Source organism: Brachycentrus maculatus, unplaced genomic scaffold (assembly GCF_059751285.1).
Source record: "Brachycentrus maculatus isolate JH-2025_06_01 unplaced genomic scaffold, ASM5975128v1 h1tg000683l, whole genome shotgun sequence".
Classification (NCBI taxonomy): domain Eukaryota; kingdom Metazoa; phylum Arthropoda; class Insecta; order Trichoptera; family Brachycentridae; genus Brachycentrus; species Brachycentrus maculatus.
In genome coordinates this window covers 199,669-217,211 of record NW_028281415.1, presented here as the reverse complement: position 1 = coordinate 217,211, position 17,543 = coordinate 199,669, and the positions used below count along the sequence as shown (strand labels likewise).

Here is a 17,543-nt window from a genome sequence, read left to right as displayed (position 1 = left end):
AAAGGTGATCAGCCCTCCGCTTCAAGTACCAGTCCAGGGTAATATTGAATAAATATTACAGTGAAAAAATCACTCATATTTATTCTTACCCCCCCTGGGAATCGAACCCGGGTCCTCCAGAACGGTAGCCGAGCGTGCTGACCATTACACTACGGAGGCGGACGGTTTTTTTTATATTTTATAAAAAAATTAAATTTCCCTAATCAAATTATCGAAAACTGTTGAGACTTACAACATAATACCAAATATATTTATATGTTAATGCATAAAAAAATTTTATAATTACATAATTTTAAAAAAAATCATCACTTATTGAAAAAAAAAAATCACTTCTCTCACGTCTCTCCAAAATATTTGGCATTTTGGATTTAAGATTGTGCATTTGGTATCTACTGATAAATTCTTCAAACATTTGTTTCCTATTGAGTGTTGACAGTATTCTTCGCAGATATTTGAAATATCTCAACATAGTAATCAACATAGTTACATATTTTATCATAATAATCAACATAGTTACATATTTTTATAATTATTACTATATTTTTTTTACGTGCTACCTCACTAAGAGAGCAGATTGCTCGTGTTTCATTTGTATCTTCAACACCAAGCATATTTTCCGATTCTAATCTTATGACTATTGAGTGGATGATTTCATTATCAGAATAAGCTTTCTTTCTTTTATAAATCCAAAACACAATAATGCAATAAACATTTATGATTCACAAGTCATCACACCAGATATAACAACACCCTTGACCTTATGTTTTACGCATTTAAATATAATATTTGAGACAAGAATAAGTTTGTAAAAAAAACCTTGGCAGAGTATGTTGGGACTTAAAAAAAAACAGTGTGAAAATTGTCAGGTATCAAACTGCTTGTACTCTCAATCACACGTAAAATTCTGAAGGTTTTCCTCACGCCCAACTAATTTAAGAAACGAAATGTGGAAATAAACACTTACAGAAATGTTTCGAGGTGATTTAAAAAATTAACGGAAGAATGGGTTAAGGATGACACGCGGCCATGAGATAATCTTTTTACAAGACCACTTGTTATTTTTAACGCAGTAAGTGAATGGAAATACATTGTGTTTATGTTTGCATTTTTAAAAACAACACCTATCGCGAAGAAATACAATTAACGACTTCATTTTTATTTGATAGAGATACTTTATATTCTTAATCAAGTCAGCCTTCATCTGTCAAAAATACATATATACATATATGTATATTCATAAAAGCAAAGTAAAATTTTCGTCATTTGATTTGTCAACATGAAGACCAGATCCATATAAAAAATTGTGGTTTTATTGTCATTCAAATTATTATAAACTCCAAATCTACAGACATATTTTAATTATGCAATATTTTTTATTGACTAATTATAAACTAACATTTTAATACTCTCCTTAACATTCATCGTTCACTTTGTGTAATACCACTTTCTAACAATGAATGATGAGGAGAGTGTTATATTACCATACAGCAAAGCTAACAATGCTTTTAATTTACAAAATATAATATTTTAATGTTATATATCCTACAATATTATGCATATTACTAGCATTTACTATGTTATCTACATTAAAATAATACTTTTACGATATTTCTTTACATTCATTAATTTTTTCATTCTTCATATCTCATCATACACCTTCAACCGTTCATTTATTGAACAATTTGGTGAATATGATTTTTTCTCACATGGTAATCTTATTTTATTTGTATCTCAAGTTTTATTTTTGTCAACACTACTTGATACTACTTTACTTTACTTTACTTTAAAACTATTTTGGCCTAAGATGAGAATATGGGAGTGTCAGTTTTTACAGGGTTTTTATAACATGTCATTGGTTGGTTTATATGGTCACTCAGACATCCATATTCCCACCTCAATAACTACTAAACACTCATACACAATAAATAATAATTGAAGAATTCAATCATTATTTTAAAAGAATAAAGATTATAAATTACAAATATTACTTGCAAAAACAGATTGGTGTGGCGTTCTATTCTATCTGCCTATCCCTACGGAAAGCGGCATGATGGTTAGTTGGTTAATTAGTTAAATATTCATATTTTAATAATTTATACTATAAGCTGAAAAAAACTGTTGATCTAGAAATTGCAAACAAAACAGGTCCTGTGCAAATTTCAAGACGATTTTCTCATTATTTGAGAATTATCACTAGGAGACGAACAAATAAGCCAAATACACCGATAAGTAAAAATCCGGATTTTCTGCTTTTTGGTTCAAATACAGAGGGTTTATAAATGAAGATTGGAAACAAAAGGATAAATATTAATTGTGCACTTACCGGATTGCAGTTTTGGATTCCGGCTCCACCAAAGAAATATTCTCGGCCGTATACAACGATTGATGTGTGCCATATTCCATCTACGTGACGACCTACGAATATTAACACATGTAAGCACATTGCGTTTCTACATATTTTTAATGAAGTATTTTTTATTTATTTTTTGATTGGCCAAAATTTATTTCATACTCAAAGCATTTGTAAAACCAAAATAAATAAACGTGGTAAAAATATCAGAGATAGATTTTGTTAATATCTGTTTTATGGAATGGCATAAAATGACTATCATTACTGAACATTATTTATTGAAATTATGAGCCTATAATAGATAAAACTTTTGTTGAAAAAATTAAATAACAAAGGGAAAATATTCCAAACATTTTAAATACATCTCAATTTTTCATATGTGAGTTAACTTTTTTTTGTTGCTGCTTTTTTTATTGACTTTTTTTTTGCCACTTGCAATTACTGATATTGATTTGTAACATCAACTGAGTTCTTCAAAATTTTAAGTTTTAACCAAATAGCCTAAATTATGTTTTCGTTTTAAGATTTTTTTAAATAACATAATTTTCTAAACATACTATTATAATCACATTAGTCAAGTCGTCAAAAAGTTTAAACTCCGCAAATATATGGAATAATATGAGCGAAAAATGTGTATTCTAAGAACAATTTGTATTAGGGCTGTATGCTTTTTTTATGTGGAAATATTCCTTTATTATTGGATATGGAAATCGCATGTCTGTAATAAATCCCAGTTTTTTTAAAGAATTTAATGGAAGCAAAGCCACAAAAAAAACATGATAATGCATAAATATGAGTTAAATATCAAATTGTTTATTTACACACCGAAAAAATAGATTAATGATGAGACAAAACTATTAACAAAACATGGCTTAGCAATCAAAATCCTGCAAAACTAAAATGAAATATTTTCATGATTTAAAAATATTATTGAAAAGTACTCAGCTATGCAGAAAACATCTACAATTAGGAAAATAAGAGTGGTTTTTATTACCAGGCCAATTTGCAGTATTTAAAAAAAATTGTCAGGTCAGTCAACATTGTGTTTAACTCTCCAGTCAAGGTAATCCAAATGTAAAACACACAGTGTAAGGTTGTGTCGTTGCACTGTAATTCTGTATGTTTTATTTTCAGTAACCTAGATTAGGGGTTTATTTTAAAACCATGGTTACAGTGACAGATAAATGGTATTCTAGTGGAAAATAAGTAATAAATACTTAAGATAAGATAGTAATTTTTTAGTTTATTTACAGTGTAAAAAAAAATTGGGAATGAATGTTTTGTTTATTATTATAACATAAATTATATTTTGACAAGAAATCAAAATTGATCAATGTATTTAGTACGCTATCACAATTTGTATTTATAATTGTATCACGAAAATATAAATCGAGGAAAAAATATAAAATTTAAACTATAAAATGTCACTGTAAATTTATTCAGATCAGAAAATGACCAGATAATTGAATAAATTATGTAAATGCGTACGCCTAACTCAGTAAAACCTAATTTTATATACTAAATACACAGGCAATATAATTTATATTAAGCATGGACCTATTAACTTAAAACGCAATTTAATAATAAATAAATTTAAAAAAAAACAGCACCATTAAAAACAAAATTTAAACACTGTTGTAATTAGTTCTTTAATGACTTATTTGCTACATAGAAAATAAATTAAAGTCACTCTAAAACAGAATGAACGTAATCACAGAAACAGAAATAGTTTTTTTTCTATAAATACATCATTGAGTATGTGGGTGACATACCGATATAAAGAATGTGAAACGAAATAGCGGCATAAACAATATCAACATCATCATCGGAAATTTCTAAAAATACAGAAAATATAATCGAAAGAAAATAGCAGTGTTTGTAACAAGTGGGTGCAGTGTTTACATTGTGTTTTCATTGGACGCTGGAAAGCTCAAAAATCAGATTTTAATTGTGAGTTCAATTTTGTTAAATCATACCCAAAAACATTGGCGACATTATGCGAGCCATACCCTTGGTCAGATCGTAGATGTAGAGATCCACGGGCACTCCGATTTCATCCATTTTGGAAGTTTTCTGCACAAAATTCCAAAACACACCAAAGATGAGATAAGAAACAAACCAAAATACGTATTTCAATTCAAACTTCTTTTGTTTTTAACATTTCTCATTCATAAAAACTATTTAATTTAAGAACATCACTCCACTGATTTTTTTCAAAAGATAAATATCTTTGATTACGAATTGTTTTTTTTGTTTTGGGAAATTGTGTGCACGGGATTTAGTTATCAATGGCAATAATTATCACAATTTTGAAATATAAAATGATAACAGCTTGTGAACTGCCTTGCTTTCACGTGTATTAAGAAGTTTGGAATGGTTCAAAAGCTATGCAATGGTAGAGAAGCGACTGTATACTAAATTTAAAGCACTTGGCACAACTTTGAGTGGGTGTCTAAATGGAATTCTTATTTGAAAATCTATAATATATTTATTTCAACCAAATCACACATCTTCGTATTATATCATAAAAAAATAATCATTTGTATTTAAAATTTTATTTAATTAAATATAAAAAACGTCTATTTCTTACAATCTTTTCTAAACAAGGTGTTTGAAAATTATGTGAAATGCATCAAAACACGTTTCACAACCGATAGAAGTGGTATTTACCAAGTAAAATCGAAATTAAAAATGGATAGATATTACAACAAAGTTGCTGCCGAATTATTTAATGAAAGAATAATTTTATTAAAACACAACAATTAGACAGATTAATTGAGTTATCCAATGAAAATTGTTTACACAAACAAAAAAATTAATAATTTATTAATGGTTTTAAATAGCAGTAATGGTTTTAGACTAAGACAAGTAAAGAAAGCAAGTTTTAAAAGTTAGTAATGCTGAGGATAAAAAAATCCATTACCCAAGTAGCAAAAAAATTCTCAAGCCTAAATGAATGTTCCATTAAAAAACATGGATTAGTAAAAATAATTTAATCGACTATTACACTGTTTTCACAAGAGAAGGCAGAGAGCATAGAACACCATAACACTTTATTTAATGCGAATTTCGTTTTTTTGTGTATCCACACAGTGGTGTGCTGTACTTCAGAGAGAGTACACTGTGATTTGCTTTTGGGATTATTAAAATATAGGATATCTTATTACAATGTAAATATTTTCATAATGAGGATATACTTTACTATTATTCGATGGTGTAATGGTTATCTACCACGATGGAGGTCCTGGGTTCGATTCCCAAAGAGTGAAAACAAATATTAGTATATTATTTCGAGAAATAAAAATACTTTGTGTTCTGATCCACTCACATTTTTATTAACCAACTAGTTTCGGCAACAACCTATTGCCCTCTTCAGGGTTACATTTATTACTAAAAATAAAAAATAAAAAATAAAAAAATAGTATTTTTTTTTTTTTTTTTTTAGTAATACAATGTAAATGTAATGTAAATGTAACCCTGAAGAGGGCAACAGGTTGTTACCGAAACTAGTTGGTTAATAAAAATGTGAGTGGATCAGAACACAAAGTATTTTTATTTCTCGAAATAATATATCAATATGATCCACAAAGTTAATGCTTTCAATATTCAAAACAAATATTAGTTTTACACTCAAATATTTATTCAATATTACCCTGGACTGGTACCTGAAGCGGAGGGCTGATCACCTTTCCTTCACGAGTTAAACGGTCAAGATAACACTGAGTTAATATGACGCAGTGCCCTTTGCACCATTGGGTGCGGATAAGGGTCAGAAAAAGGAAATTATTCGCTACTCATTATCTCCACATGCTCAAAAAACATAATGTTCAGAACACTTGAACCTGTGTGTTAATTTTACCATCCATAATAACCTGTATGTTAGTTTTCCCCGAGATTCTATGAAAGTTTTGGATTTGGACTGATTTTCGAATATTTGAGGAAAAATGAAAATTATTATACAAAATTTACGACGTACTCGCAAAGCTACAACATAAAGACACACCTGGATGGAACTTAAAGCATAGGTTAAAAATAGATTTCAGTGTGTAGCGTCACAATAAGCTAGGATATCTTAGTTACACGTTAAAGCACATCATTGATTGTGAATGAAAGTACAAAACAATATTTTTCACATTGAATCTTACGTATTTCTTCTTGGAAAATGTTAAATTTGAAAATTCGAATAATTCAAACGTCAAGTAAAAATTTAAAAATGGCGCATTTATTGGATAATCAGCTGGGTTTGTTTTTAAGAAATGGAACTCATTTACTTACCTTTAATAAAAGTTATCAATCAAAAATAGTTAATGACAATTGGAAACAAATATTTTTTAAACTGTTTGATATATGTTTCATGTAGGTGTTTATATACTACCGTCTTCCTGATATTATCAACTCCCAAAGAATGAGAATGAAACAGCAAAAACAAATGTCATGATGCAATAAATGTTTGTAAATGTACAGATAAAATCCAACGACCCAAATATTACAACATAATATTACTAACTTTTACAAACCTAAAATTCTACAAATTTTAAAATGTCATTTTTAATAGAAACAGTGCTAAAGTGACATTTCTGACTTGCAGATTTCGTCTAAAAATTTGTCTTTATGATTTATTCAATGCCTCCTAGATAATAAAAAAATGTGCAAAATAAAACCTCATGAACTAAAAAAAACATTATTAAAATGAAAAAAAAATACATTTCCCCCTTGGGAATTGAACCTGGAACCTCATGCGCTAATGACTCTACTTCTAAGACTGGTCCCAAACTGAAGCCGTTGAAGAGGTTGAGCCAATATTCAGGGAACAATGTTTATTACAATAAAATGATATAGATAGAAGGTGAGTATTTTACTATCCCAATGCTTTGGATTCGAGGGAATTTTGGATCGAACCTCTTCGATATTTTTTTTCTTTAGTTAGCTTATATTACATTTAATAAAAACTAATTTGTACACTTAATTTACATCATACATATATTAACATCTTTTAACAGTAAACAAAACATTCATTTTTAAATCTTTTTAGACTCTTTTCATTTTTCATAGATTCAGGCATCTTATCATATATTTTCAAACCCAAATATTGGCGAATTTACAAAATATTAGCTTCCCCGTAAAGGCGTGTTTCCATCCCGAAAATTCAAAAGCATGAGGTAGTCAGTAAATCCCCATTTTATGATGGTGTTCTCTTCTTTCGGAATCCAAACAAAAACTCCATACGTTTTTTTAAATTATCTAACGTCCAAGTGACTGAAATCTAACTACGACATATCAAACCATTGCTTATCATATTCCTACATAGGCTCCAATTTTAAAAGTTTTACAGCCCATTCCTGATTATGAGTAGGTTTACTCTTAATGTTTAAAATTGCTATAATTTCAGGTCATTTATGGTTGAAAATTCTAGGTAAAAACACCGCCAAAACTACATGTTATACCTACCAAGTAAACGCAATTTTGTGTACGGAATTCATGCATTCGGAATTCCGAAAGGAAAAATTCCAGCTTGCAGGTAAGCTAAAAGATATGTGTGGGTTTACCGATAACAGCTGATGCGAGGTCGTCAAAAAGAGAGTTTGTCTTTATGTTTTAAATATAGAAGCATTGGCTTATAGTTTATGATTTCTGACAGTTGGTAGACATTATATTTGTATGCAAACTTGCGACTTGCGAACGTTCAACTTCAACTGATTGAACTGATGTTTGCAACAGAATTGCAACAGAAGTCGTCAAAATGTCTCGAGTAAAGATTATTGTAAGTAAATAATTTAATTATTGTATAAATTATTCGTTTTTTAAATATATTACTGTAATAAAATACTTCGGAAACATCTTATACGAGATCTTGCCAAAACTTTTTTCTAAATTTCATTTTCAAATTTCTTTGTCATCGTCTATGTTGACATCGAGTAACGTCAAAAATACCGTGTTTTACCAATTTGTTTGGTGTTATTTTTGTTAATTGCATATATTGCTACGGTTGGTTGTTTAATTTCGCGTTTTGAGTTCACGAATACTTAGAGAATCGAGATTTATCGAACATAACCTCAAATTTCTAGGTTCTGAGAATTCAGTCACCTGAAGGCACCAAGAGAGTTGAATTGAATTCAAACGAAAAGGTGTTCAGGCTGTTTGAGAAAGTTTACGAGACATTCGAGTTGAGCAGTTTCGGATTTGCTCTATACAAAGACCGGAATCACAAGGAAGAAATAGTGTCATGTAAATCCAAAAGTGTTTCTGATTACCGTCTGCAACATGGAGACATGCTCTATCTCGCTCCATTAAATGGCACCGTACTCTTCGACCAGCCTTCTACAAGCCAGGTAAAAACAAACTCATTTAGAAATAATATTTATTTTAATCTAGTGAAAGTTCTAATGATATCAAACCTATTATTAAGAGTTATTTTTTGTTTATTACAAGTACAGCGACCTTAAATCTCATATTTAATCTAAATGTTATGGAAACTATTTTATGTTTAAAACTTAATCATGGTCCGCATCATTTCCCAACATAGTGTAATTTAGCCCTTACTAAAACTGCTCACAGGCAGTCTGCACAAACTGTACATTGAATTAGAATGGAAGTATTTATATATTGCTAACATATAAAGACACAATGTTTCTTCCGCCTCCCTCCCCTTTGTAGTGTAATGGTCAGCACCCTCGGCTACCGTTCTAGAGGTCCCGGGTTCGATTCCCAGAGGGAGGGTCAAATAAATATAAGTGATTTTTTCACTCTAATATTTATTCAATATTACCCTGAAGCGGAGAGCTGATCACCTTTCCTTCATGTGTTACCGATCAAGAAACACTGTTTATATGGTGCAGTGCCCTATGCACCATTGGCGTGCGGATAAGGGTTTGAAGATATTGCTTTGTAGCAATAAGGCTGCCAATATCTAACTTATTATGGTACCTGAAGCGGAGGTCTGATCACCTTTCCTTCATGTGTTAACGATCAAGAAACACTGTGTTTATATGGTGCAGTGCCCTATGCACCATTGGCGTGTGGATAAGGGTTTGAAGATGTTTCTTTGTAGCAGTAAGGCTGCCAATTTCTGACTTATTACGCAAAAAGTTTCATGAATAATTACAGTTGGAATATTATTGCTGAATCCGTTATTGAAGTTAAAATAGTGTTGTTTAAAATCCCTACATGTATATGATTCAACTACATTTTGTGATTTTCAGTCGAGTTCTCAGTCCTCCGGGAAGAATGAGCCGAACGATGTCCCCCAAGCCACTGTACAGAATGCACCTATCACGGCCCAGGAAGATGATGTAGATATACAACTATACAAACTAGATGGGAAAGTTGCCAGGAAGCGAGACGACAAATAGTGAGTAGTACTACTACTACTACTACCTATATAGTAGTCCTCTCTCCACAAAAATTGGCAATAATCTGCCTCCCACATTGAACCCATGTTTTGTGCTAATAATAATACAGGCAAATCTTTATGTACTTAGAATTCAAACTTAATTTCTTCCTCTTACTGGCAAAAACAAAAATAAATATTACATCCTTATTCAATGAATTCAGATGAATGATGATTTAAATTTTTTAATGCTACTTCAGATGAATGATGTAAATACCGCATTCAATAAGACCTAGGGTTAGCTCAGGCACAGCAGAATCCATGAGGATTACAAATACTTTTTCTATCACTCTCTTCTAGACTTCTCCGTGATTCATACTAGCCTTCACTAAAGAAATCAACAATTATCTGACATATCGCTGGTTAGATAGTCAAAGGGCCACAATGCAAAAAATAAATTAAACTTTCTAAAAATGTTATCTAAATTTTCATATTAAAAAAAGACACCCATGATTCTAAATGAAATGGATGTTATTCTAGGATTCTAACGCTAGAATCATAGGTGTCTTTTTCGAATATAACAATGTTGAAAATTTAGATACCATTTTTAGAATAAGGAGTTTAATTTTTGTTGCGTTGTGGCTGGCTCTTTGACATTTAACAAGCAATTTGATTGCTTCAAATCCTGCCAGCAAATAAACTTTAGAGATGTAATGTTTATTAAAAAAATATTGTTTCTACATCTTGGTGTAAAAGCAGGAAATGCTATAAGACTTGTACAGGCATTTCCATCAGAGTATACCCAGTAAAAATATCCATTTGTGGTGTTTGTATTATATGTATATCCATACAAACCTAAGGGAAGGTAATTTTACACAACGCATCATAAGTACAATTTGCATATAAGCTATGTATTAGATCTAATAATATATTTGAGTCAACTCTGAGGGAAATAAATGCTATGCCATGGAGTACTACCTTTTAATCTACAATGTCCAATGTACGGTCTTGGTAGACTACCATCACTTTTTTCAATATACTCCACTGTACCTAAAATCCTCTCGGAAATACAAGCAGTTCATTGAAGTATGAATTCATTTTCAGTTGCCGGCATAATTCAAATGGTTGCTGCGTCCACTGCTCGCCGCTGGAGCCATACGATGAATCCTACCTGAAGGAGCAGAACATAAAACACATGTCCTTTCACACTTACATTCGGAAATTGACCTCTGGAATAGACCGCAGCAAGTTTCTGACATTAGAAGATATATCGTGCAAGATAAAGACAGGTTTGCAATAAGCCAATCAATAAAAATTAAAGTATTTTGAGATAGCCAATAGAAGTCTTATACACGGGCTGGATAATTGATATTGATCTGTAAGTGGCAACCTAGCATGTAACATTTTGTTTTTTGCAAGTATTTACTGATACTTGCAAACATTACTCACAAATGACAAGCGTAGTTGGGTAGACGCTCGACTGCAAAACTGGCATCGCGGGTTCGATTCCTGCCAATTGCAAAATGAATTCAAGAAAGATTTGTTTTCAATTGTTCTGGGTGTTTGTGATGTATTTTTCACGATATCCTGACTATCCTACCTGCAGACAAGCATCTAAAATAGACGCTTTGCGAGTTATTCCTTTAAAGAAAAAATTACTGTCGGTTATCAGATGTACTTTGTATAATATTTTTTTAAATTTTTGACAATTTGATGAGAGACGTGTTATTTAGAGATATCAATGTTTTAAGTATATATCCAGTCAAACGATATCCATAACTTATTTTCTTAAATTTGCCCTTTTCATCAATTCATAATTCCGGCGACAATGTAGTATGTCAAATTATGCAAACTATTGTAAAACAATAACAATGACTTGAGAGTAGATGCTGTAAAATTTTCTACAAGAATAGCTGTTTTTTTCTTCTTGTTTATATGCTAAAATTGCTGAAGACCTTTACAAAAATTGTACTTTTTATTAGGTGTGTGCAAAATTAACAATATTTCTCTCAAATATTGATCAATTTTAGTATTTCTCTCTGGTATTATAACTGTGACACAACCTCCCAGCTCGGCTGCCAAAATAAACTGGTGACATCGTCGGTATATTGACGGACCGTGCTCTTGGCAAAGTATACCAGAGTCGATATATCGATTCTCAGCACTCTAAAGTATAATATTTTATCCTTGAATCATAAAAACGTGGTAATATTTCAGGTTGTAGCGAGCATCTCCCTTGGCCACGCGGAATCTGCTCAAAATGTCAGCCTTCGGCCGTGACGCTGAACCGACAGACATATCGGCATGTGGACAACGTCATGTTTGAGAACACGGACATCGTGGAGCGCTTCCTGGAGTACTGGAGGAGCACAGGACACCAGAGGATCGGGATGCTCATCGGCACCTATGAGAGACACCCCGATGTTCCATTAGGTATAATTCTAGTTGCCAGTAGTGATATTGAGATTATTCCCAGGTAATAAATAAATCATCCTTTTATAAACACAAAATATGCACATGGATTTTCGAAGTACAGTTAACTTATAGGTTATAATCATCACGGTAATAGCGAGTTCGCGGCTATGGTGAGGAAATACATAATGATATATTAGTGCAGGTTTATTTTCATACAGTTATCAACTGTTACAATGAGCTAGATTCTCTCATATACCAAGCAAGTAATTGTCCGTACAATACAGATGACAGACATTTTGGAAATACGTAAAGGTGGGGACTGAGCGGAGCATTTCGTCGTAATGTCGCTCACTCAGAACACCGTACTGACTATACGAATGCTCGCATCGTAATGTGTTACGTTAGGACGAAATGACTCTGGTTAGTCCCCAGGTTAATATTTCACATTCCTTTAAATAAAAATGGGCCAAAGTGTTTGAAGCTATGTTGAAAGTCTTGTTGTTCAGTTTTGTTAGGTGTAAAAATAGCTAAAACTTGTGACCCTATAATGCTCAAATTGTTTTCTTTGTTCTCCAGGTATTAGAGCCCGGGTGGCCGCGATCTACGAGCCCCCGCAGACGTCGGCGCGGGACAGCGTGACACTGCTTCCTGATGAGAGGAAGGGGACGGTGCAGCAAGTGGCGGCGGGGCTCGGCCTGCGCCTCGTGGGCTGGATCTTTACCGACCTCCTGAGCGAAGACTCTTCAAAGGGAACTGTCCAGCACTGCAGGTAACCGAGACTCGCATTTCTCAACTGCAATCGAATCTTACTAATACAATACTGCATTAGGCATGATTTTTCCGGACCCGTGAAATGAAATATAAAAGTGTTTTTGGATATCAACCCCTGAACTTATAATGTCCGCCTCCTTAGTGTAATGGTCAGCGCGCTCGTCTACCGTACTGGAGGTGCCATACCCAGGTCCGATTCCCTAGGGGGAGGTCAAATAAATATTAAAGTAATTTTTCGCTCTAATATTTGTTCAATGTTGCCCTGTACTGGTACTTGAAGCGTAAGGCTGATCACCTTTCCTTCATGTGTCAACGATTAAGATAACACCACGTTTATATGATGCAGTGCTCTATGCACTATCGGGTGTGGATAAGGGTTGAAGAAGAAGAGTAACTTATAGTACCGACATGTTATTTTCGTTAGGTTTAAGTTTTGTATTTCCTGGTAGAACTGCATTTTATATAATAAAACAACAACTTTATAGTTTTTTCCACTTTTATTTTATTTGACCAGTGACTGGGTTTCGTCGTAATCAGACTTGTGATGTCTGTAATGACAAAACCCAGTCACCGTTAAAATAAAAGTGGAAAAAAACCATATGCATAGTTGTTGTTATTTTTGATTTTTGATCAGAGTTGAGTATTTTTTCGAATCATTGATAATGTTTCACACGTACTTAATATTTTACTGTAATTTTACGATTCTAATTTATGCAATTTTTAGAATAGGTATTGTATGTGTTAAACATTTTCAGAAAGCGAAATATTTTTCTTCATGTAATAGTCGGTATAAAATAATAAATAGCAATTTCGTAAATGCCAATTCAGGATCTTGAGCAAATGAAAGCATGGAGAAATAGAAGAGTATTCCAATTTTTTCTTATTGTTTTTGGAAATTACGTTAAATATAATAAATTATGTTGCATTTGTATAAATTTTACGTACATGGAATACAAAGTGACTGTAATTTATTAGAAAAATGGTGATTTTAAATGGAAGAGAGTAGATACAGGTGGTGAGGATCTTCGATCTCGGGTTTTGTTGCTGCATGGACCTTTTACTGCGAGATCAAACTTTTAGTAGGACAGCTAATTATATAGCATTTTTACCCCTTTTTTGCTTTTCCAGGGGCATCAATTCCCACTTCCTGACTGCCCAGGAGTGCATAATGGCTGGAGACTTCCAGAACCAATATCCCAACATATGCCGATATGCCTCGTCAAGAACCTTCGGATCCAAGTTCGTCACGGTCTGCGTTACTGGTTAGTTTTTAATATCATTGTAAAGAAATCTCGCCGCATTACGGTTTTTATAAATAAGAACTACACCACTGTTTTTACTTCATCAACATTAACACATTGATTATGGTGAAGTTGGTTAAAGAAATGTAATTTGATGCGGGCGATATTAAATCGCATCGAAAGAACGAGGTTTCTAAATTGGTTCATATATATATGTAGAACTTCCAAGAATTTGAGTATGTGGTTGTCAATAATGGGTAGAATTGGTGAATGTTACACGTGTGTAAAGTGATCACTTAAACCAGCCTATGACGGTCGTAAGCCCCGTAAATGCCCAGACTTCCATATTCTTCTTCATCTTTGATGAGATATCAAAAAATAATATGAAAATAACTCCTGTAATTGGAGATAATCCAGATTTTGTGAACAAGTATTTGGACACACTCAAAATGTTGTAAATAAATTATCTGGTCAAATTATAAGCTTAATAATAAAAATGAAAATGGTATTTTCTGGCGTTTCTCATGTGTGTGATTATAATCCAGGATTCGGATCTCACATACTAATATAAGAGTTTCTGCTTAGTAAAAAGCTTCTTTACATCTCACCAATAGATGTCTCTAGTGAAGTTCTAGTGATTCATGAACAAGGTTTCTAAATTGGTTCATATATATATGTAGAACTTCCAAGAATTTGAGTAGTGTGGTTGTCAATAATGGGTAGAATTGGTGAATGTTACACGTGTGTAAAGTGATCACTTAAACCAGCCTATGACGGTCGTAAGCCCCGTAAATGCCCAGACTTCCATATTCTTCTTCATCTTTGATGAGATATCAAAAAATAATTCGAAAGAACGATATTTTAAAGGCAGAAAAGCAAACATGACAAGAAATTAGATGCTCAAGATGTGTTTTTGTATATGAAGTCGAAGGTAATTGAAATGTGCTGTACCGTGTGTGCTCTACCGCTGCAACATAAGGTTTCTGAAACACACTTATATGTGAACACCACCGCAACATAACGTTTCTGAAACGTACTTATGTGTGCGCGCCGTAAACCATTGTTTAATAAGTGTTTTTATTCATAATAATGCTGTTAACATTTCATAATGATATTGTATTATGTAAGTAATAGAAAATAAAAGACATTGACAGCATTGTAATGGTTTGACACAAGACAGAAAGATTATATTTTTCTAAAACTAAATAATATTACTTATTTGCTGAGATGACTAGTACTTACATACATATATTAATATTATACATATTGCCATTTAAAGGTAAGAGTAACGCCCCCACGGAAGGTTTTTATTTATTTTTTTAGGATAAGTTATTATGTAGTAAATTTTAGATTTTTATGCTAAATATTTAGTTAAATAAATAATAAAAATGCCAAAATTATTACCAAAATTTCCATTTTTCTCTTATTTTTCTCAAAAAACTCATTTGGATTAGCGAGCTGGCACTGTATGTATAAAAAATATATACGAATTCTGCAATAAAAAAAACATGTTGCGGGGCTACTATTTGTTTTTAATTGCTACAAAAATTAATTTTGATGTTAGGCGATGAATGGAAGCAAGTGCACATGGAGGGATACCAGGTGACGGGACAGTGCATGGCGCTGGTGCGGGACGACTGCCTGTTGCCCACCAAGGATGCCCCGGAGCTCGGCTACATACGCGAGTCCTCCAACAAGCAATACGTTCCCGATGTCTACTACAAGGTAGGAAGCAAACTGTGTCTTATGTTTCAACTACTTTACATGGAAAACTCTTCCATGTAAAGTAAAAATATGCTCTTAATACCTTAACGAATGGTCCCGCATTTTCTGGCGGGGATGTTGATGATATGGGCTGGTCAGACATCGAAATCCCACGAAACAATCAGAGCTTTAGTGGATCTCCAGGGGTTAAAAAATTTACAGAAATCTCTGAAAATGTAGATAGTTTTGCCTTTATGTTTATTACAGATGAATTTTTGGACAAATAGGCTTATATCTCATACATTTACATGCGGTTGTTAACGTGTTAATACCATTTTTTTATCACACCTTTAGTAGTTACTTTTCTTTATTGATATTCTACTCTTGTATTAAGCTTTTCCAGTGGAGCCGAATATCATAGAATGTATTTCCTAATACTATACATACGCATGTTTGTAATTCAATTTAGTATTACGAACATCAAACTTTTTCTTTGATTTCAAAATGCTATGTTTGTTTTTACGATAGTCACTAGGTTACTGCAGATAAATAAAACATTAAAAAAACTGCACATACTTACACTTGGTCAAACTGCAATCGAGCTAAAAGTGTGTCAGAATGACACTACGCAAGTAAATATAATATCCGCTGTAAAAATAAGATATCCGCTGAGTTTGTGTAAGTATTTTTATTTGTGAATTCATAACGCGTTTTGTAAAAGAAATATAGTTTACTTCAGTATTGGGTTAAAGTTCTACTGGAAAAACAAACGTCTGGAAGCATAGATAACAAATGATTTATGAACAATATACATAGAACATGTAATTTTTTACTGTAATTTGTAACGGTCGCTGAATATTATGGTAATTTATTATTTAAAATGTAATTTTTCTTGTTATTCATATCGGTCTCAATATTGAAATCTGTGCAAATAAACATATTAGTGCAAATAAACTAACTTTTAGTTAGTTTGGAAGCATAGATTACAAATGATTTATGAACAATATACATAGAACGTGTAATTTTATACTGTAATTTGTAACGGTCGCTGAATATTATGGTAATTTATTATTTAAAATGTAATTTTTATTGTCATTCATATCGGTCTCAATATTGAAATCTGTGCAAATACACATATTTGCGATAAGTGTGGCAATGTGTCTAATAATAAATTTGCATTGGCCATCGAGCATTTCTACTCAATGTGGTAAATTTCCATTAGTATTGTTTTCAGTGTTTGAGCTTTAAAACTTATTTAGTGCATACATAGGTTGGCAAAGTGTGGTTCAGGAGCCGCATGCGGCTCTTTCATTTTGTTAAGTGCGGCTCCCTTACAAATATCTGCAAGAAGACTCGACTCTACGTATTCATGCGAACAATCTTTTTGAAGCTTCTTAAAAACAATTGGAGAAATCGTCTTATTGATGAGAACCTCGAAACGTGCTTTAAATAACGATATGCAAACCTCACTTGATGAAACTTTCAAAGGAGATGCAAGTGTATTACAGGTCAAATCTCTTTGTAGCGAATACCGAATTAACCGGATCCACGCGGCTCGCATAACTGTATGTGTTTTAACAAAACATGTCCCATACGCGGCTGACATAGGCGTATGTGTTTTTACATTGCTCCAAGTTTCCAACCTCAGTTCAACTTGGAGGGATTTTTTCATGGTGTGGAACTTTGGATAAAATAATACGTCAATCCTTGGCCTTATGACATCTGTTGAAATATC

General features: G+C 32.5%; 3 protein-coding genes across 14 annotated transcripts in view; 2 read left to right on the top strand and 1 right to left on the bottom strand.

The window, feature by feature from the left end:
• Window positions 1–6,982, bottom strand: part of LOC148300633 (uncharacterized) — a 40,364-nt gene extending 33,382 nt beyond the window's left edge. For 3 of the 11 annotated variants that reach the window (XM_088274484.1, XM_088274477.1, XM_088274486.1), the window contains exons 1-3: window positions 6,626–6,961; window positions 4,327–4,423; window positions 2,324–2,415 (exon numbers count right to left, since the gene is read on the bottom strand). In XM_088274484.1, coding sequence (XP_088130610.1) covers window positions 2,324–2,415; window positions 4,327–4,411 — 177 coding nt within the window. In that variant the 5' untranslated portion in view covers window positions 4,412–4,423; window positions 6,626–6,961. Of the gene's footprint in view, window positions 1–2,323; window positions 2,416–4,326; window positions 4,424–6,353; window positions 6,542–6,625 lie in introns of those variants that run through there. The other 8 variants (XM_088274487.1, XM_088274478.1, XM_088274482.1 and 5 more) reach the window with 8 other exon arrangements.
• Window positions 1–17,543, top strand: part of LOC148300626 (cytochrome P450 9e2-like) — a 229,083-nt gene that overhangs the window by 11,888 nt on the left and 199,652 nt on the right. The window lies entirely within an intron of this gene.
• The window catches only part of Npl4 (nuclear protein localization 4), a 34,359-nt gene continuing 24,700 nt past the window's right edge, over window positions 7,885–17,543 (top strand). Inside the window, exons 1-8 of the mRNA XM_088274495.1 lie at window positions 7,885–8,111; window positions 8,416–8,679; window positions 9,550–9,698; window positions 10,782–10,966; window positions 11,895–12,110; window positions 12,669–12,861; window positions 13,992–14,125; window positions 15,669–15,829. Of these exons, the coding sequence (XP_088130621.1) occupies window positions 8,091–8,111; window positions 8,416–8,679; window positions 9,550–9,698; window positions 10,782–10,966; window positions 11,895–12,110; window positions 12,669–12,861; window positions 13,992–14,125; window positions 15,669–15,829 (1,323 nt within the window). The 5' untranslated portion in view covers window positions 7,885–8,090. The remainder of the gene's footprint in view (window positions 8,112–8,415; window positions 8,680–9,549; window positions 9,699–10,781; window positions 10,967–11,894; window positions 12,111–12,668; window positions 12,862–13,991; window positions 14,126–15,668; window positions 15,830–17,543) is intronic.